A 23,245-nucleotide genomic window follows, 5' to 3' on the forward strand; every position below is an offset into this window, starting at 1 on the left:
TTTTTCTATTGGCCTGCCCTCTGTATCTGTGTTATATATTCTGTGTCCTGTGAATAAAGTGTTGTTAGACTGGAAATACGTGGAGAAGCAGTGAGCTGTTATATGCACCCATGTAACCAAACAATTCCAGCCAGCGTCCTTCATTCAGAATCCAGCCAAGGCAGAGTGGACCTCCTGAAACACGGGGTGATACCTAAAGAGGTACTACAGCACAGTAGACCCCGTTACACTGCATATCTATGCTCACCTGCACAGGTGTCAGAAACAGTGAATTCATGAGGCTGTTATATGTGCATCATGAATTAATTATTTCTGACACCTGACTTGATGAGTATAGATCTCTTTAGTGTGTCAGTCATTGTCTCTTCAGTCTGTGTCCAATGGATACAGCAGAACAGAATCAGGACGCAATGACGTCAACAAGCTTACCAATAAAGCAACATGGCTGCCATAACACTAGCAGTATGTGGCCAGTGTTTTATATCAGTATTTGTAAGCCAAAACAAGGAGTGGAACAATTAGAGGTAAATTATGATATTAACATAATAACTAGCACCTCTGCCTTTATCACCCACTCCTGGTTTTGGATTACAAAAACAGATATTAAATACAGACCAAATACTGCCAGTTTTAGGACAGCCTTGGTTTGTAGAGGAAAAACATAGGAGACACGGTCAACACAAACAAAACTAAAGTTTATTAATGAGAAATATTATTTTCATATCAGAAAATTAATGGTACAGATGTAATTACAACAGGACATTTACACAACATCGTCCTGCCATGACACACGTCCAATATCTGAATAAAAAAAGGCAGCAAATTGGTCCCGCATGTGACCAACTGCCGCAGTTGACCGCAGCGGGTGATGCTGGAAATCGGGCAGTGGGTGTGCAACTGGTTCATCCAGTTCAATGTCGGGTTGCTCCTTAGCCATTATATAATTATGCAGAACCACACAAGCTTTGACCACCTCGTCAACTGTTTCCACTTTTAGATTTATGGCTGATGCAAGAATGCGCCATTTAGCGACCAGAATGCCAAAGGTACACTCCACTGTTCTTCGGGCCCTGGTCAGTCTGTAGTTAAAGATCTTTCTAATGTGGTTCAAGTCCCGACTGGAATAGGGCTTCAGTAGGTTTTCACACATCTGAAAGGCCTCATCCCCAAACATAACAAATGGCATCGGTGGACCTTGAATGTTGGGGAGAGGTTGTGGCGGGGGAAAATTGAAATTTTTGCCATACACACGGCGGCCCATATCCGAGTTCTTGAAAGTTTGTGAATCATTGCCAAGACCAAAAGCTCCAATGTCCACGGCGTTGAAGCGACAGTTCACATCAGCTATTGCCATGAGCACAACAGAAAAATATTTTTTATAGTTGAAATACTCCGATCCTGTTCTGGTAGGTTTGATAATGCGGATGTGCTTTCCATCCACCGCTCCTAAACAGTTGGGGAAATCACAAACACTCCAGAATTTTTCCGCAATTTCAAGCCACATGTCGACGGTGGGTAGGGGTATAAACTCATCCCGGAGTACATTCCACAAAGCCCGACAGGTGTCCGCAACTATTCCGGACAGGGTGGATATTCCAAGCCGGTATTGGAAGTGGAGGGATGATAAACTCCCTCCGGTTGCCAGAAATCTGTAAAACAAACCCAAGAAACATTACAATCTATTCTACTTATGGTGTGGTTACGCTAAAGAAAGAAAGGAAAATACCCAAAAAATACATGTCAGAAAACAAAAAATGTGGACTTTCATTGGTTTATTTGGAACGTACCTTAATGTAACCAGCAGACGTTCCTCCGGTGGAATCGCTCTACGGAGCTGGGTGTCCTGTCGCCGTATGGCTCCTTGGACACGAGCAAGCAAATCCCGGAACGAGTCTTGCAACATCCTTGTGTATTCCTGGAATTTCTCCGGGTTGGCATTCAGCTCGGCATAGAGCGTGTGAAAGGCTCCACGTCTCTCACGCAATTCAATAATGGGGTGTCTCCAAAAACGCCTACGTTGTCTCCTTCTCCATCTTTTGCGATTTCTGTCTTGCTCCCAAGCAAAAGCACGGGCAAGAAACAGCTTGATGCTTAAATCCAGGTTGAAATAAAAGCTCTTCAAGCGAAGATCCATCATGACACAGGATACAGTAGCAAACTGTTAAGATTTCAGTAGCGCTAGGGTCTATATATAGAGATTCCATAATACACGCCCTCTGTAGTCCCATTGGCGGTGTCTGGTTATCTTGATTTTTCTCTTGTGAAATTTCTCATCATGCGCACCAAAAACGCAAACGCAGAAAAAAACGCATATAAACGCGTACAAATGCGGCGTTTTTTAACCGCATGCGATCCCGCACGCGTCTAAAAAACGCAGCGTTTGTACGCGTTTATATGCGGTTTTTCCACCACTTGCGGATGCGTTTTAAACGCTGCGGATTTAAACGCTAATGTGAAACTAGCCTTACTTGTCTCAGTCTGGTAACTCCCCTTCATATAAAATAAGCTCTGGAGGTAGAGTTATCTTCCAGGCAACATTCTCCCCATAGCCTGGAAGAGGTCATGTACTTATAAATAAAAACATGGATTTCTCTGGAATAAGACATTAGATCGCAGTTATCTCGGTATCACTTTATTCAGCTTCCTATGACCAACATGCCCATATAGACGGCTTAGCTTAGGAAGGTTGATCTTACTGACAGATTTCCTTTAATCATCTCATTCCTCCTCAATGAACTACCACACTGGGGCAATCATACACCCTGCAATCAAACACTTAAATATTGTATGGATAGGTTTTAAATGTCAAGTGTTGGAAAAGCCCTTTAACAATCTCCATAAGGTCACATTATTGGCATTTTATTGGCAACTAGCTGAAGAGCCCGGCGTTGCCTGGGCATAGTAAATATTTGTGGTTAGTTATAGCACCTCACTTCTCTTATTTTACCATCACGCCTCTCATTTTCCCCCTCACATCTCTCATTTTCTCCCTTACACCTCTCATTTTCCCCCTCACTCCTCTCATTCCCCCCTAACACTTGTCATTTCGACCTCACTTCTGCCAATTTCCGATCACTCCACTATTTTCCCTCTCTCCTCTCATTTTGCACTCACACCTTTTCATTTTCACCTCACACCCCTCATTTTCACCTCACACCTCTCATTTTCCCCTCAGTATATACATGTTTGTCATCTCCCTTATATATAGTATACATCTGTATGTCATCTCCTGTATATAGTATATACCTGTATGTCATCTCCCCTGTAAATAGTATATACCTGCTGTATGTCATCTCCTCCTGTATATTGTATATACCTATGTGTCATCTCCTCCTGCATATAGTATATACCTGTATGTCATCACTTCTGTATATACTATATACCTGTATGTCATCTCCTCCTATATATAGTATATACCTGTATGTCATCTCCTGTATATAGTATATCTGTATGTCATCTCCCCTGTATATAGTATATACCTGCTGTATGTCATCTCCTCCTCTATATACCTATGTGTCATCTCCTCTTTTATATAGTATATACCTGTATGTCATCTCCTCCTGTATATAGTATATACGTGTGTCATCTCCTGTATATAGTATATACCTGTAAGTCATCTCCTCCTGTATATAGTATATACCTGTGTGTCATCTGCTTCTGTATATAGTATATACCTGTGTGTCATCTCCTCCTGTATATAGTATGTACCTGTATGTCATCTCCTCCTGTATATAGTATATACCTGTGTGTCATCTCCTCCTGTAAATAGTATATACCTGTGTGTCATCTGCTCCTGTATATAGTATATTGTTATGGTTTCCAATGGCAAGGAAACATCAGAAGCATAGAATAAACGGACAAGCTCTCGGGTGATGGAAACTAGAGCTGACCGCGATGCTAAACCTACACACCACACTAGAAGTAGCCAGGGGCATTCCTGCGTTGTCTCTAGATGCCGCGCGCCAGCCGGAGAACTAACTACCCCTGGTAGAAGAAAACACAGTCCTGGCTTGCCTCCAGAGAATGTCCCCACAGGAGATAGCAGCCCCCCACATATAATAACGGTGAGAGCAGATGAAAAGACACACGTAGTATGAAAGCAGATTTAGCACAGAGAGGCCCGCTAACTAAATAGCAGAAAGATACAACAGAGGACTTCGCGGTCAGCTGCAAAACCCTTCAAAACACCATCCTGAAATTACCTTAACTCATGTGACAACTCATGCCACTGGAGTAGTAATTTCAGCCCAACAAGAGCTTCCAGCTGCAGAGATTCACATAAGTGCAAACTGGACAAAACATACAAAAATAGACCTAAGGACTAAAGTGTCCAACTTAGCTGAGCAGAAAACTGGGAGCAGGAACATGCAACAGAATCACTCTGGATACATTGATGGCCAGCATTAGAATGACTGAGGAGCAAGGTTAAATAGGATACTCCCACATCCTGATAGGAACAGGTGAACTGAGAAGGCAAAGCTTGCAGGACACCAGTACCACAAGAGACCACCGGGGGAGCCCACGAACCGAATCACAACAGTACCCCCCCCTTAAGGAGGGGGCACCGAACCCTCACAAGAACCACCAGGGCGATCTGGATGAGCCCTATGAAAGGCACGGACCAAATCAGAAGCATGAACATCAGAAGCTGTAACCCAAGAATTATCCTCTTGACCGTAGCCCTTCCATTTCACCAGATATTGAAGTCTCCGTCTGGAAACACGGGAGTCCAAGATTTTCTCCACCACGTACTCCAATTCACCCTCAACCAGCACAGGAGCAGGAGGCTCAACAGAAGGCACAAGTGGTACCTCATACCTCCGCAATAATGACCGATGGAAGACATTATGGATAGCAAAGGATGCTGGGAGGTCCAAACGAAAAGAGACAGGGTTAAGAATTTCCAAAATCTTATAAGGACCGATGAACCGAGGCTTAAACTTAGGAGAAGAGACCCTCATAGGGACAAAACGGGAGGACAACCACACCAAGTCCCCAACACGAAGACGAGGACCAACACGACGATGGCGATTAGCAAAACGTTGAGTCTTCTCCTGGGACAACTCCAAATTGTCCACCACCTGCCCCCAAATACGATGCAACCTATCCACCATGGTATCCACTCCAGGACAATCCGAAGACTCCACCTGACCAGATGAAAAACGATGATGGAACCCTGAATTGCAAAAGAAAGGGGAGACCAAAGTGGCAGAACTGGCCCGATTATTAAGGGCAAACTCAGCCAACGGCAAAAAGGATACCCAGTCATCCTGATCAGCAGACACGAAACACCTCAAATAAGTCTCCAAGGTCTGATTAGTACGTTCCGTCTGGCCATTTGTCTGGGGATGAAATGCAGACGAAAAAGACAAATCAATGCCCATCCTGGCACAAAACGCCCGCCAAAATCTGGACACAAACTGGGATCCCCTGTCGGAAACGATATTCTCCGGAATACCATGCAGCCGAACCACATTCTGAAAAAACAGGGGCACCAACTCAGATGAGGAAGGCAGCTTGGGCAAGGGCACCAAATGAACCATCTTAGAAAAGCGGTCACACACCACCCAAATGACGGACATCTTCTGAGAAACAGGGAGATCAGAAATAAAATCCATAGAGATGTGTGTCCAAGGCCTCTTAGGAACAGGCAAGGGCAACAACAACCCACTAGCCCGAGAACAACAAGGCTTGGCCCGAGCACAAACATCGCAAGACTGCACAAAAGTACGCACGTCCCGAGACAGGGAAGGCCACCAGAAGGACCTAGCCACCAAATCTCTGGTACCAAAAATTCCCGGATGACCTGCCAACGCAGAAGAATGAACCTCCGAGATGACTCTATTGGTCCACTCATCCGGCACAAACAATCTACCAGGCGGACAACGATCAGGCCGATCCGCCTGAAACTCTTGTAAAGCAGGTCTGGGAAGACAGCAGACAATATCACCCCATCCTTAAGTATACCCGTAGGTTTAGAATCACCAGGGGAATCAGGTTCAAAACTCCTAGAAAGGGCATCCGCCTTCACATTCTTAGTACCTGGCAGATACGAAACCACAAAATTAAACCGGGAGAAAAACAACGACCAGCGCGCCTGTCTAGGATTCAGACGTCTGGCCGACTCAAGATAAATCAAATTTTTGTGATCAGTCAAGACCACCACCTGATGTTTAGCACCCTCAAGCCAATGACGCCACTCCTCGAATGCCCACTTCATCGCCAAAAGCTCCCGATTACCGACGTCATAATTTCGCTCGGCGGGCGAAAATTTTCGAGAAAAGAACGCACAAGGTCTCATCACTGAACAATCTGAACTTTTCTGCGACAAAACCGCCCCCGCTCCGATCTCGGAAGCATCAACTTCCACCTGAAAAGGAAGAGAAACATCAGGCTGGCACAACACCGGAGCAGAAGAAAAACGGCGCTTAAGCTCCCGAAAGGCCTCCACAGCAGCAGGAGACCAATCTGCAACATCAGCACCCTTTTTAGTCAAATCAGTCAAAGGCCTGACAACGCTAGAAAAACCAGTTATGAATCGACGATAAAAGTTAGCAAAGCCCAAAAATTTCTGAAGGCCCTTAAGAGAAGTCGGTTGCGTCCAGTCACAAATAGCCCGAACCTTCACAGGATCCATCTCAATAGAAGAGGGGGAAAAAATGTACCCCAAAAAAGAAATCTTCTGAACCCCAAAAACACACTTTGAACCTTTAACAAACAGAGAATTGGTCCGCAAAACCTGAAAAACCCTCCTAACTTGTTGAACATGAGATTCCCAGTCATCCGAAAAAATCAAGATATCGTCCAAATACACAATCATAAATTTATCCAGATATTCACGGAAAATATTGTGCATAAAAGACTGAAAGACCGAAGGGGCATTTGACAGACCAAAAGGCATCACCAAATACTCAAAATGGCCCTCGGGCGTATTAAATGCGGTTTTCCACTCATCCCCCTGCTTAATTCGCACCAAATTATACGCACCGCGAAGATCAATCTTAGAGAACCACTTCGCCCCCTCAATGCGAGCAAATAAATCTGTCAGCAATGGCAAAGGATACTGATACTTGACTGTGATCTTATTCAAGAGTCTATAATCAATACAAGGTCTCAAAGAACCATCGCTTTTAGCTACGAAAAAGAACCCCGCTCCAAGAGGAGACGAAGAAGGACGAATATGTCCCTTTTCCAAGGACTCCCTAATATACTCTCGCATGGCAGCATGTTCAGGTACAGACAGATTGAATAGACGACCCTTAGGAAATTTACTGCCAGGGATCAAATCTATGGCGCAATCGCAATCTCTGTGAGGAGGAAGAGAATTAAGAGTAGATTCCTCAAAAACCTCACGATAATCAGACAAAAACTCAGGAATTTCAGAGGGAATAGATGAAGCAATGGAGACCAAAGATGTGTCCCCATGATTTCCCTGACATCCCCAGCTTAGTACAGACACTGTTTTCCAGTCAAGGACTGGGTTATGAGTTTGCAACCATGGCAATCCCAGCACCAACACATCATGTAGATTATACAGTACAAGGAAGCGAATCACCTCTTGATGGTCTGGAGTCATACGCATAGTCACTTGTGTCCAGTATTGTGGTTTATTACTAGCCAATGGTGTAGAATCAATACCCTTTAAAGGTATAGGAACTTCCAGAGGCTCTAGATCAAACCCACAGCGCCTGGCAAAGGACCAATCCATAAGACTCAAAGCGGCGCCAGAATCCACATACGCATCCGCAACAATAGAAGATAACGAACAAATTAGAGTTACAGACAAAATAAACTTGGACTGCAAAGTGCCAACAGCAGAGGATTTATCAACTTTCTTTGTTCGTTTAGAGCATGCTGATATAACATGAGTAGAATTTCCACAATAGAAGCACAAATGATTTTTGCGCCTATAAATCTGTCGTTCGCTTCTGGACAGAAAGCTATCACATTGCATACTCTGTGGTGCCTCTTCAGAAGACACCGCCAACTGGTGCACAGGTTTGCGTTCCCGTAAACGCCGATCAATCTGAATTGCCATTGTCATGGACTCATTCAGACCAGTAGGCGCAGGAAACCCCACCATGACGTCTTTTACAGCATCAGAGAGACCTTCTCTGAAAATTGCCGCCAGAGCGCACTCATTCCACTGAGTAAGCACAGACCATTTTCGAAATTTTTGGCAATATATTTCGGCTTCATCTTGCCCCTGAGAGAGGGCTATTAGGGCTTTCTCAGCCTGAATCTCCAAATTTGGTTCCTCATAAAGCAACCCCAAAGCCAGAAAAAACGCATCCACATTGAGCAACGCAGGATCCCCTGGTGCCAATGAAAATGCCCAATTTTGGGGGTCACCCCGCAGTAAAGAAATAACAATTTTTACTTGCTGGGCAGGATCTCCAGCAGAATGAGATCTCAGCAAAAGAAACAATTTACAATTGTATTTAAAATTTAGAAAACAAGATCGATCTCCAGAAAAAAACTCCGGTATAGGAATTTTAGGTTCAGACCGAGGAGCATGTAACAAAAAATCTTGTATATTCTGAACTTTAGAGGCAAGATTATTCAAATTGGTAGCCAGACTCTGGGGATCCATATTTCAACAGATAAAGTCTGAGCCATTCAGGGGTTAAGAGGAGAGAAAAACAGGAGACTGCAATTAGAGCTGGAGTGCAACTTCAGAGGAAGGAAAAGAAAAAAAAAAAAAAAAAAAAAGGTTTCACACAGTTCCTTTTCTCTCCTGCTTCAGCCTATAGATTAAACATTTGGGCTGGCCATACTGTTATGGTTTCCAATGGCAAGGAAACATCAGAAGCATAGAATAAACGGACAAGCTCTCGGGTGATGGAAACTAGAGCTGACCGCGATGCTAAACCTACACACCACACTAGAAGTAGCCAGGGGGCATTCCTGCGTTGTCTCTAGATGCCGCGCGCCAGCCGGAGAACTAACTACCCCTGGTAGAAGAAAACACAGTCCTGGCTTGCCTCCAGAGAATGTCCCCACAGGAGATAGCAGCCCCCCACATATAATAACGGTGAGAGCAGATGAAAAGACACACGTAGTATGAAAGCAGATTTAGCACAGAGAGGCCCGCTAACTAAATAGCAGAAAGATACAACAGAGGACTTCGCGGTCAGCTGCAAAACCCTTCAAAACACCATCCTGAAATTACCTTAACTCATGTGACAACTCATGCCACTGGAGTAGTAATTTCAGCCCAACAAGAGCTTCCAGCTGCAGAGATTCACATAAGTGCAAACTGGACAAAACATACAAAAATAGACCTAAGGACTAAAGTGTCCAACTTAGCTGAGCAGAAAACTGGGAGCAGGAACATGCAACAGAATCACTCTGGATACATTGATGGCCAGCATTAGAATGACTGAGGAGCAAGGTTAAATAGGATACTCCCACATCCTGATAGGAACAGGTGAACTGAGAAGGCAAAGCTTGCAGGACACCAGTACCACAAGAGACCACCGGGGGAGCCCACGAACCGAATCACAACAGTATATATCTGCGTCATCTCCTCCTGTATATAGTATATACGTGTGTCATCTCCCCGGTATATAGTATATACCTGTGTGTCATCTCCTCCTGTATATAGTGTATACCTGTGTGTCATCTCCTCCTGTATATAGTGTATACCTGTGTGTCATCTCCTCCTGTATATAGTATATACCTGTGTGTCATCTCCCCTGTATATAGTATATACCTGTGTGTCATCTTCCCTGTATATAGTATGTACCTGTATGTCATCTCCCCTGTATATAGTATATACCAGTGTGTCATCTCCTCCTGTATATAGTATATACCTGTGTGTCATCTCCCCTGTATATAGTATAAATCTGTATGTCATCTCCTCCTGTATTAGACCTCGTTCACATGTTATTTGGTCAGTATTTTTACCTCAGTATTTGTAAGCTAAATTGGCAGCCTGATAAATCCCCAGCCAACAGGAAGCCCTCCCCCCGGCAGTATCTATTAGCTCACACATACACATAATAGACAGGTCATGTGGCTGACAGCTGCCGTATTCCTATATGGTACATTTGTTGCTCTTGTAGTTTGTCTGCTTATTAATCAGATTTTTATTTTTGAAGGATAATACCAGACTTGTGTGTGTTTTAGGGCGAGTTTCATGTGTCAAGTTGTGTGTGTTGAGTTGCGTGTGGCGACATGCGTATAGCAATTTTTTGTGTGTCGAGTTGCATGTGACAGGTTAGTGTAGCAAGTTGTGTGCAGCAAGTTTTGCGCATGGCGAGTTTTGCGCGTATTGCAACTTTTGTGCATGTGGCAATTTTTCAGCGTGTGCAAGTTTTGCGTGTGGCGAGTTTTCCATGAGGTGAGTTTTGCACGTGTGGTGAGTTTTGCGTCAGCCTAGTTTTGCATGTGGCGAGTTTTGAGCGGCCACTTTTGTGTTTCGACTTTTTTGTGGCGCAGTTGGTGTATGTGTGGTGAAATGTGTGCTGAGGGTGATATGTGTTCAAGTACGTGGTAGTGTGTGGCGCATTTTGTGTGTGTGTTCACATCCCCGTGCGTGGTGAGTATCCCATATTGGTGGCCCCACCTTAGCAACTGTACGGTATATACTCTTTGGCGCCATGGCTCTCATTCTTTAAGTCCCCCTTGTTCACATCTGGCAGCTGTCAATTTGCCTCCAACACTTTTCCTTTCACTTTTTCCCCATTATGTAGATAGGGGCAAAATTGTTTGGTGAATTGGAACGCGCGGGGTTAAAATTTCACCTCACAACATAGCCTATGACGCTCTCGGGGTCCAGACGTGTGACTGTGCAAAATTTTGTGGCTGTAGCTGCGACAGTGCAGATGCCAATCCCGGACATACACACATACACACACACACACACACACATTCAGCTTTATATATTAGATAAAAAAAACAGTGTTGACAGGGACTGCTTTGCGTCATCATATACATGACATTATTGGTGAGGGTCACTTAAAAAACTTATATGGCCAGTTTTACTAATTAAACCTACCTTACAGTTGTGTCTTTGTTCCCTTCGCTTCTTAAGACTAGTCATATTGCTGCAGCGAATAGTTTTAGACACAGGGGCTGTTGATGTAGCGACATCAGCCAATACAGATGGAGAACTGATTGCTCCATGGAGAAAGATTCGTTCACTTCTGCGTCGACTCCAAAGATCATCGTCACTAACTTCTACGTCAAATTCTTGGTTGCCGTCTTTTGGTGATTTAGATTTGTTTAATTTTCGCATTTTATCAATGGTCTTTTCTTTTCCTGGAGGACGCAGAACAATATCAACGTCCATTTTATCCGCAGTCACCTTGGAATTCCTTACTTTTTCGCAGCTAGTAAACTTTATATCATGTAAAGACATGGTTTCATTTTTTTCTTCACTTTCTGATTCTGTTTCCTGAGACACTGCAGCTTTACACAGGAATAAAAGTAAAAGAGCACATCATATAAAAGGATTAGTTATAAGAATTAACATGTTCAAAATACGTTTCAAATCTAAAAGTTTAAAGGGAACCTGTCACCCCCCCCCATGCATTTTTAACTTAAAGGGAACCTGTCACCCCGGTTTTTCACTCGGAGATAAAAATACCGCTACTTAGGGCATGAGCTGTGCTTTACAAAAGTGTTTTTTTTTCTACCCTGATTCCCCACCTAAGCTGCCGAAATTACTTACCAAAGTCGCCGTTTTCGCTTGTCAATCATGCTGGTCTGGTCTGATGGGCATGGTGACAAAGCTGTTTCTTCCCCCAGATCTTGCTTAGGTTTCCGTTGGTGGCGTAGTGGTTTGCGACTGCGCAGGTGACGAAAAAGAGCGCGATCTGCGCTATATCCCTGGTGATCGGTAGGGGCGGCCATCTTCCTGTGGCCGCGCGTGCGCAGTTGGAGCGCTCTGCTGCCCGGGGCTTCAGGAAAATGGCCGCTGGCTGCCGAGCGTGCGCAGATGGAGATCGCGGCGGCCATTTTCCTGAAGCCCCGGGCAGCAGACCGCTCCAACTGCGCATGCGCGGCCACAAGGAGATGGCCGCCCCCACCGATCACCAGGGATATAGCGCAGATCGCGCTCTTTTTCATCACCTGCGCAGTCGCAAACCACTACGCCACCAACGGAAACCTAAGCAAGATCTGGGGGAAGAAACAGCTTTGTCACCACGCCCATCAGACCAGACCAGCATGATTGACAAGCGAAAACGGCGACTTTGGTAAGTAATTTCGGCAGCTTAGGTGGGGAATCAGGGTAGAAAAAAAACACTTTTGTAAAGCACAGCTCATGCCCTAAGTAGCGGTATTTTTATCTCCGAGTGAAAAACCGGGGTGACAGGTTCCCTTTAAAGAGCCACCATGTGCAGCACTAATGCTGCATTCTGTCAAAGTGGCTCTTTTAGTTGTGGTCCCTGCCAACGCTGAACTATTAGTTTTTAGAATTTGCCTTTCCTACTTGTAGTCTGTCCGGGGGGCATGTCTTTTCCCCCAGGACACAAACGCCTCCCAGCCATTACTCGGCCCCTCCGTGTGCCGCCTCCAATTCCTTCATTAACGTCCCCGGCGCCTGCGCTGTAAGTTCCCATCATATGATGGGAGTTGAAGGGCAGCGCAAACTGCGCATGCCCGAAAAAAATACAAAAACTTACAGCCCAGGCGTCGGGGACGTTAATGAAGGAAGGGGAGGCGGCACCCGGCGTACGGAGGCTTTAAGTGATGGATGGGAGGCGTTTGTGTCAGGGGGGAAAAGACATGCCCCCCTGACATACTACAGGTAGGAAAGGCAAATTCTAAAAACTAATAGTTGAGCTTTGGCAGGGACCCCAACTAAAAGAGCCACTTTGACAGAATGTAGCATTAGTGCTGCAAAAGGTGGCTCTTTTAGTTAACCCCTTTCTGACCTCGGACGGGATAGTACGTCCGAGGTCAGAAGCCCCTCTTTGATGCGGGCTCCGGCGGTGAGCCCGCATCAAAGCCAGGACATGTCAGCGGTTTTGAACAGCTGACATGTGCCCGCAATAGGCGCGGGCAGAATCGCGATCTGCCCGCGCCTATTAACTAGTTAAATGCCGCTGTCAAACGCAGACAGCGGCATTTAACTATCGCATCCGGCCGGAAATGATGGCATCGCCGACCCCCGTCACATGATCGGAGGTCGGCGATGCTTCAGTATTGTAACCACAGAGGTCCTTGAGACCTCTATGGTTACTGATCCCAGGCAGCTGTGAGCGCCACCCTGTGGTCGGCGCTCACAGCACACCTGATTTTCTGCTACATAGCAGCGAACATAAGATCGCTGCTATGTAGCAGAGGCGATCGTGCTGTGCCTGCTTCTAGCCTCCCATGGAGGCTATTGAAGCATGGCAAAACTAAAAAAAAAAGTTAAAAAAAATGTGAAAAAAATAAATATATAAAAAAGTTAAAATCATTCCCCTTTCGCCCCAATCAAAATAAATCAATAAAAAAAAAATCAAACCTACACATATTTGGTATCGCCGAGTTCATAATCGCCCGATCAATAAAAAAAAAGCATTAACCTGATCGCTAAACAGCATAGTGAGAAAAAAATTCCAAACGCCAGAATTACGTTTTTTGGTCGCCGCGACATTGCATTACAATGCAATAACGGGCGATCAAAAGAACGTATCTACACCAAAATGCTATCATTAAAAACGCCAGCTCGGCACGCAAAAAATAAGCCCTCAACCGACCCCAGATCATGAAAAATGGAGACGCTACGAATATCGGAAAAAGGCGCATTTTTTATTTTTTTTTAGCAAAGTTTGGAATTTTTTTTCACCACTTAGGTAAAAAATAACCTAGTCATGTTAGGTGTCTATGAACTCGTAGTGACCTGGAGAATCATAATGACAGGTCAGTTTTAGCATTTAGTGAACCTAGCAAAAAAGCCAAACAAAAAACAAGTGTGGGACTGCAGAATTTCACTACACTTGGAATTTTTTTCCCGTTTTCTAGTACACGACATGCTAAAACCAATGATGTCGTTCAAAAGTACAACTCGTCCCGCAAAAAATAAGCCCTCACACATGGCCAAATTGACGGAAAAATAAAAAAGTTATGGCTCTGGGAAGGAGGGGAGTGAAAAACGAACACGGAAAAACGAAAAATCCCAAGGTCATGAAGGGGTTAAAAACGCCTGGGGGGGTGACAGGTTCCTTTTAAGATAGGAAACTTTACTGTTCTTATGAAATAACTAGATGGTGGCCCGATAATAACGCATCGGGTATTCTAGAATATGTATAGTAGTATATAGCACAGCCAACGTAGAATATAGGACAGGCCACGCAGTATATAACACAGCCCACGCAGTATATAACACAGCCCACGCAGTATATAACACAGCCCACGCAGTATATAACACAGCCCACGTAGTATATAACACAGCCACGTGGTATGTTGCCCAGCTACGCAGTATATAACACAGCAAAGTAGTATACAACACAGCCCACGTAGTATATAACACAGCCCACGTAGTATATAACACATCCAACGTAGTATATAACACAGCCACTTAATATATAACACAGCCATGTAGTATATAGCACAGCCACGCGGTATATTGCCCAGCCACACAGTATATTGCACAGCCACACAGTATACAACACAGCCCACATAGCATATAGCAATGTGGGCACCATATCCCTGTTAAAAAAGAATTAAAATAAAAAATAGTTATATACTCACCTTCCGGCGGCCCCCGGATCCAGCCCAGGCGTTTAGCGATGCTCCTCGCGACGCTCCGGTCCCAAGAATGCATTGCGGCAATAACACGTGATGATGTAGCGGTCTCACGAGACCGCTACGTCATCTCCGGTCATTGCCGAAATGCATTCTTGGGACCGGAGCGTCGCGAGGAGCGGGAAAGGCGCCGGAAGGTGAGAATATAATGATTTTTTTAAATTATTTTCAACATTATGTTTTTACTATTGATGAGGCATAGGCAGCATCAATAGTAAAAAGTTGGTCACACAGGGTTAATAGCAGCGTTAACTGACTGCGTTACACTGCGTTATGCCGCGGTGTAATGCACTCCATTTAACGGACTGCTAAAACCCTATGTGGCCGCTGACTGGCGGGGAGTATGGAGGGGGCACTGACTGGAGGGGAGTAGGGAGGGGCCAATTCACGGCCGGCCGCGACCAATCAGCGACCCAGGATTTCCGCGAAAGACAGATGAAGTACCCCTTAGACAATTATATATATATATATATATATATATATATATATATATATATATATATATTTTTTTTTTTAAACTCAAAGTTATAAATTTCTAATAACATTTTTTAAATAAATAAATATTAAAGGTAAGCAGTGTTTATAAAAAAAATATACAAAGATGATACAAAGTGGGAACAAAACAATATGGTATATACAGTTACATCAAATAAAAAAGGATAATGGAAAAAAAGTACTAAACAAGACTTTGGAGGAATGGCTTATCTTTATGGAGGGAAGCGCTTACCTTCGGAAAAAGGAACACACAGCGAACTGTGTCTTCCAGAAAATGAACAATGACAGAAACCCATACTTTGATTTTTATTACATAAAAGTTATGCCCACATACTTCCCCTTGGTGAGTTCATATGGGGGTGGTTATGAGGTTTGCTAGGTCTATTAGCAGATTATGAGATCCCAAACTTTCAGGATATCTTTGCCCCTGAAGGTCCAAAGCAGGAGATATGATCATGTTTCCCATCACAATTTTACCCTTCAGTAGAGATGAAACATGGTATGGATAGAATCATCCATCTTCCCTATATTAAGTTGGATGTGTTTGGCTGGCCTTAAGGTGATGTGAGTGAATATGTTATGTTCATTTATTCGTAATGTCACCAAAAACATAGAGTGGGCCATTTATATGGATACACCTAAATAAAATAGGAATGGTTGGTGATAACTTCCTGCTTGTAACACATTAATATATGGGACGGGGGAACTTTTCAAGATGGGTGGTGACCATGGCGGCCATTTTGAAGTCAGCCATTTGGATTCAACTTCATTTTTTTTCAATGGGACTTATTGAGAATTTCACAAGAAAAATAATGGTGTTCTTGATTTTAACGTAAGTTTATTCTTTCAGGAGTTAATTACAAGTTTATAACCACTTATAAAATGTGTTTAAAGTGCTGCCCATTGTGTTGGATTGTCAATGCAACCCTCTTCTCCCACTCTTGACACACTGATAGCAAAATAAATATTAGCACAGGCTTCCAGTACCGTTGTTTCATCTCGTATCTTCACAGCATAGACAATTGCCTTCAGATGACCCCCAAAGATATAAGTTTAAGGGGGTCAGATCAGGAGACCTTGGTGGCCATTCAAATGGCCCTTGACAAGCAATCCACTTCCAGTAAACTGTTCATGTAGGAATGCTCGGACCTGACACCCATAATTGATGGTATGGTGTGATATATAGGGTACAAAGATAGTGGGGGCATTCTTCATCAATGGAAACCTCAATGCCACTGGATATCTGTAATTGCTACATGATGATGCGTTGCCCTCTTTATGCACTTAAGATGGCAATTTCCTGAGTTTTTCCAGTAAGATGGTGCACCACTACATTATGGATGTCAGGTCTGAGCATTCCTACAAGGAATCTGACCCCCTTAGACTAGCAGTGTTGCTATCATGAGAGTGCTTCTTTAATGCTGACTTCAAATAAAGAGAGCAAATGTCTTGCTCTGTCAAATAAAAAAAAAGTATCGTAATGAGCCAGTATAGTGGAAACCTGAGACATGTTCTTACATCCCCCCCCCCCCCCCGCCCTCCCCCCGATTTCAACTCTTTTGTGCTTGGAAAATTGTAATTATGGCTTGCTTGGAAGTCATCCAACACCCTTTCACTGTTTCAGTAGCTTAACTTGATTAATATGTACCCCACTATGCATGAGTCATAAATGGCCAGAGTAATTTGGCAAAATGTGGGTATGGAGGTTCCCCAAACATGCCATGGCTTCTGCGTACTCTGCTTGACACCCATTTGCTTTTTGGTGCCTTGCACAGCTGGCGAATGGTTGGTCTCAAGTTTCTAATTCTATTGTCTTTGTGGGTGGGAGTGTGTGTAACTGTATGAATGGGTTATCAATCACAATGCAATATTTTACATTTGTGTTTTATTACAAATACATATAAATGAAGTATTCTTGTCAATTCTTCTTTAATGATGTCACTTGCTTACTGTGGTGTACACAGTGGTGTATTATTGTCCCTTATTGCAATGACTAAGGACATGGCTCTGAAATCTACCGTATATACTCGAGTATAAGCCGAGATTTTCAGCCCACTTTTTGGGGCTGAAAGTGACCCTCTCGGCTTATACTCGAGTCAGTGTCGGCGGGGGGGTCGACAGGTGAGGGGGAGCGGCGGCTGTGATATACTTACCTGCTCCTGGCGCTGTCCCTGCATGTCCCATGGTCTCCGGGCAGAGCTTCCTGTGTTCAGCGGTCACGTGGTACCGCTCATTAAAGTAATGAATATGCACGCATATTCATTATTCTAATGAGCGGTACGTGACCGCTGAACACAGGAAGATGCCGCCGGCTCCCGGAGATCATCTGACAGTGAGACGCTGCCAGGGGACCGCGCCGGGAGCAGGTGAGTATATCAGGGGAGGTGAGCATTGCGCGATAGTCACCTTCCTCGTTCCATCGCTGCGCGCTGCTCTGTCTTCCGTCCTCTGGCTGTGACTGTTCAGGTCAGAGGGTGCGATGACGCGATTAGTGTGCGCGCCGCCCTCTGCCTGAACAGTCAGTGCAGAGGATGGAAGACAGAGCAGCGCGCAGCGATGGAACGAGGAAGGTGACTATAGCAAGTGCCGGGGGCCTGAGTGAAGAGAGGTGAGTATTTGATTTTTTTTATTTTAATCGCAGCAACAGCAAATGGGGCAAATGTATGGAGCATCTTATGGGGCATATATAAGGAGCATCTTATGGGGCATATATGAGGAGCATCAAATGGGGCATAATGTGTGGAGCATCTCATGGGGCCCCTAATGTGTGGAGCATCTCATGGGGCCACAATGTATGGAGCATCGTATGGGGCCATAATGTGTGGAGCATCGTATGGGGCCCATAATGTATGGAGCATCTCATGGGGCCATAATGTGTGGATCTTATGGGGCCATAATGTGTGGAGCATCTTATGGGGCCATCAACCTTTATGCAGCATTGTATGGGGCAAATGTTTCTATGGAGCATCTTATGGGGCCATTATTAACCTTTGTGCAGGATTATATGGGGTATATTTTAATATGGAGCATATTATGGGGCCCATCATGAACTGTATGGAGCATTATATGGGGCTCCTGATTCAATATGGATATTCAAAAACACTTAACCTACTGATGTCTCAATTAATTTTACTTTTATTGGTATCTATTTTTATTTTTTACATTAACCGGTAGCTGCTGCATTTCCCACCCTAGGCTTATACTCGGGTCAATAAGTTTTCCCAGTTTTTTGTGGCAAAATTAGGGGGGTCGGCTTATACTCGAGTATATACGGTATTTGCAACATTTAACTTCTGTATGATATATTCCAAGTTGTTTTTCTGATCCACAATAAAGTTGCATTTTAACAAGGCATGAGTCATTTTACTGGATCTGATCTTATCTCTGTAAAATGTTCCTGCTTGCAAACTCTCAAAATACGGAGTAAATCTAATTAAAAATGCTGATTAACTAATGAGTTCATGAAAAAAAACCAAAAACACTTTTTTGCTTTGAATCTACATATGCAAATCATTTCCATACAAGAATCCTTATATCTGATGGGTCTGTTTTAATAAATCATTGTCAAAACTCAAAAATGCTTTATTTATTTATTTTAAGGCTATGTGCACACATAGCGGTTTTTACCGCGGAACCGCAGCGTTTCTGCAGCTGCGGGTCCGCAGCAGTTTCCATTGCGTTTACAGTTACATGTAAACCCTATGGAACGCAGCGGTTTACATTCCGCAGCATGTCACTTCTTTTGTGCAGAATCGCTGCGATTCTGCACACATAGGAATGCATTGATCCACTTACTCCCCGCATGGGGCTATGCCCACGATGCGGGAAGTAAGCGGAAAATGTGCAGATGGTACCCGGGGTGGAGGAGAGGAGACTCTCCTCCAGGCCCTGGGAACCATATTTGTGTAAAAAAAAATTAAAATAAAAAATAATGATATACTCACCTCTCAGCGCTGCACGCGGCCGTCCGGTCTCAGGGTTGCTGTGCGAGCAGGGCCTGCGATGACGTCGAGGTCACATGACCGTGACGTCACGAAGGTCCTTCTCGCACAGCATCTTTGGAACCGGACCGCCGCATGCAGCGCCGAGGAGATCGGGACGTCAGAGGGTGAGTATATAACCATTTTTTATTATTTTTAACATTACTATTGATGCTGCATATTGCTGCATATGCAGCATCAATAGTATAGGAGTAAACCTGCAGCGGAAACCGCAAAACAAACCGCGATAAATCTGCAGGGATAACCGCAGCGGTTTTGCCCTGCAGATTTATTAAATCCGCTGCGGGAGAACCCGCAGAGGACCCCGCAAAGTGTGCACATAGCCTAACTCTACTTAACCCCTCTTCCCCTAAGGGTGGTTTGCACGTTAATGACCAGGCCAATTATTACAATTCTGACCACTGTCTCTTTATGAGGTTATAACTCTGGAACGCTTCAACGGATCCTGGTGATTCTGACATTGTTTTCTCGTGACATATTGTACTTCATGATAGTGGTAAAATTTCTTTGATATTACCTGCGTTTATTTGTGGAAAAAACGGAAATTTGGCAATTTTCCAACTTTGAATTTTTATGCAATTAAATCACAGTGATATGTCACACAAAATACTTAATAAGTAACATTTCCCACATGTCTACTTTACATCAGCACAATTTTGGAACCAAAATTTTTTTTTGTTAGGGAGTTATAAGGGTTAAAAGTTGACCAGCAATTTCTCATTTTTACAACACCATTTTTTTTTTTAGGGACCACATCTCATTTGAAGTCATTTTGAGGGGTCTATATGATAGAAAATACCCAAGTTTGACACCATTCTAAAAACTGCACCCCTCAAAGTGCTCTAAACCACATTCAAGAAGTTTATTAACCCTTCAGGTGTTTCACAGGAATTTTTGGAATGTTTAAATAAAAATGAACATTTAACTTCTTTTCACACAAAATTTAATTCAGCTCCAATTTGTTTTATTTTACCAAGGGTAACAGGAGAAAATGGACCCCAAAAGATGTTGTACAATTTGTCCTGAGTACGCCGATACCCCATATCTGGGGGTAAACCACTGTTTGGGTGCATGACAGAGCTCGGAAGCGAAGGAGCGCCATTTGACTTTTCAATGCAAAATTGACTGGAATTGAGATGGGACGCCATGTTGCGTTTGGAGAGCCCCTGATGTGCCTAAACATTGAAACCCCCCACAAGTGACACCATTTTGGAAAGTAGACCCCTAAGGAACTTATCTAGAGGTGTGGTGAGCACTTTGACCCACCAAGTGCTTCACAGAAGTTTATAATGCAGAACCGTAAAAATAAAAAATCATATTTTTTCACAAAAATTATCTTTTCGCCCCCAATTTTTTATTTTCCCAAGGGTAAGAGAAGAAATTGGACCCCAAAAGTTGTTGTACAATTTGTCCTGAGCACGCCGATACCCCATATGTGGGGGTAAACCACTGTTTGGGCGCATGGGAGAGCTCGGAAGGGAAGGAGCGCCGTTTGACTTTTCACTGCAAAATTGACAGTAATTGAGATGGGACGCCATGTTGCGTTTGGAGAGCCACTGATGTGCCTAAACATTGAAACCCACCCACAAGTGACACCATTTTGGAAAGTAGACCCCATAAGGAACTTATCTAGAGGTGTGGTGAGCACTTTGACCCACCAAGTGCCTCACAGAAGTTTATAATGCAGAGCCGTAAAAATAAAACAAAAATTTTTTCCCACAAAAATTATTTTTTATCCCTCAGTTTTGTATTTCCCCAAGGGTAACAGGAGAAATTGGACCCCAAAAGTTGTTGTCCAATTTGTCCTGAGTACGCTGATATCCCATATGTGGGGGGGAACCACCGTTTGGGCACATGGGAGGGCTCGGAATGGATGGAGCGCCATTTGGAATGCAGACTTAGATGGAATGGTCTGCAGGCGTCACATTGCGTTTGCAGAGCCCCTAATGTACCTAAACAGTAAAAACCCCCTACAAGTGACACCATTTTGGAAAGTAGACCCCCTAAGGAAGTCATCTAGATCTGTTGTGAGAGCTTTGAACCCCCAAGTGTTTCACTACAGTTTATAACGCAGAGCCGTGCAAATAAAAAATATTTTTTTTTCCACAAAAATTATTTTTTAGCCCCCAGTTTTGTATTTTTCCAAGGGTAACAGGAGAAATTGGACCCTAAATATTGTTGTCCAATTTGTCCTGAGTACGCTGATACCTGATATGTGGGGGTAACCACCGTTTGAGCGCATGGCAGAGCTCGGAAGGGAAGGAGCATCAGTTGGAATGCAGACTTAGATGGATTGGTCTGCAGGCGTCACATTGCGTTTGCAGAGCCCCTAATGTACCTAAACAGTAGAAACCCCCCACAAGTGACCCAATATTGGAAACTAGACCCCCCAAGGAACTTATCTAGTTGTGTTGTGAGAACTTTGAACCCCAAAGTGTTTCACTACAGTTTATAACGCAGAGCCGTGAAAATAATAATAAAAAAAATTCCCCCAAAAATTATATTTTGGCCCCCAGTTTTGTATTTTCCCAAGGGTAACAGGAGAAATTGGACCCCAAAAGTTGTTGTCCAATTTGTCCTGAGTACGCTGATACCCCATATGTTGGGGTAAACCCCTGTTCGGGCGCATGGGAGAGCTCAGAAGGGAAGGAGCGCTGTTTTACTTTTTCAACGCAGGATTGGCTGGAATTGAGATCGGACGCCATGTCGCATTTGGAGAGCCCCTGATGTGCCTAAACAGTGGAACCCCCCAATTCCAACTGAAACCCTAACCCAAACACACCCCTAACCCCAATCCCAACTATAACACTAACCACACCCCTAACATTAATCCCAACCGTAAATGTAATCCAAACTCTAACTTTAGCCCCAACCCTAACCCTAACGTTAGCCCCAACCCTAACTTTAGCACCAACCCTAACACTAACTTTAGCCCCAACCTTAACCCTAATCCCAACCCTAACCCCAACCCTAACTTTAGCCCCAACCCTAACCCTAACTTTAGCCCCAACCCTAACCGGAAAATGGAAATGAATAAATTTTTTAAAATACGTACGCTACTTACCTGGTAGCAGTGTTTTTCAGGAGCCATGACAGCACAACGAGAGAGGGGAATCCGCCCTTCAGGGACAGGAAACCTCAGACATAAAAGGGCGGCCCCTCACTCCCCCGCCAGTTGGTTTACAGAGTACAAAAGGACCTTTTAGGTTAGTATCACATAAACAACATTAAAATATGGTACAATTCACCACGTGCATAAACTTAGGAATTACACTAAAGGAGGTGTCGATCCCAATAGACAAAAGAGGGTAGGGAATATAAGGGTGCTGTCATGGCTCCTAAAAAAACACTGCTACCAGGTAAGTAGCGTACGTATTTATTCAGTCGCCATGACAGCACAACGAGAGACTTTCAGAGAAGTGAAAAGTAACTAGGGAGGGATTACTGCCTCCAGCACCCTTCTCCCAAACGTGAGGTCAGAGGATCCACCTAGATCTAATCTATAGTGCTTAAGAAAGGTAGATGGAGAAGACCATATGGCCGCCTTACAAATGTCTTCAATCGACACCTCTGCTCTCTCAGCCCAGGACGTGGCTACCGCACAAGTGGAATGAGCCTTTATACCATCCGGAACTTCCACGCCACCTGCGGTATAAGCGAGAAATATCGCCTCCCTAATCCATCTGGCTAGTGTATTTTTTGATACCCTAAGCCCTTTCCTAACCCCCTGGTAGGATAAAAATAAGGAGTGATCTATTTTCCAAGTGTCTGTTACTGAAATGTACTTAAGGAGACACCTTCGTACGTCTAAACAATGAAATTTATATTCCTTTTCGTTAGAGGGATTAGAAGAGAATGAAGGTAGGACCACCTCCTGGGACCTATGAAATTTTGAAGCAACCTTTGGAAGATAAAGGGAATCAGGTCTCATGACCACTCTATCTTCCCTGAACTGCATATATGGAGGTTGTCTAGACAATGCTTGTAGATCACTAACCCTCCTCGCG

General features: G+C 44.0%; 1 protein-coding gene across 7 annotated transcripts in view; it reads right to left on the reverse strand.

The window, feature by feature from the left end:
- Positions 1-23,245, reverse strand: part of TNRC18 (trinucleotide repeat containing 18) — a 997,170-nt gene that overhangs the window by 293,880 nt on the left and 680,045 nt on the right. For all 7 annotated transcript variants that reach the window (XM_077275610.1, XM_077275609.1, XM_077275606.1 and 4 more), the window contains one exon: positions 11,003-11,415. In XM_077275610.1, the coding sequence (XP_077131725.1) occupies positions 11,003-11,415 (413 nt within the window). The remainder of the gene's footprint in view (positions 1-11,002; positions 11,416-23,245) is intronic.

This window comes from Ranitomeya variabilis, chromosome 7 (genome assembly GCF_051348905.1).
Source record: "Ranitomeya variabilis isolate aRanVar5 chromosome 7, aRanVar5.hap1, whole genome shotgun sequence".
Lineage (NCBI taxonomy): Eukaryota > Metazoa > Chordata > Amphibia > Anura > Dendrobatidae > Ranitomeya > Ranitomeya variabilis.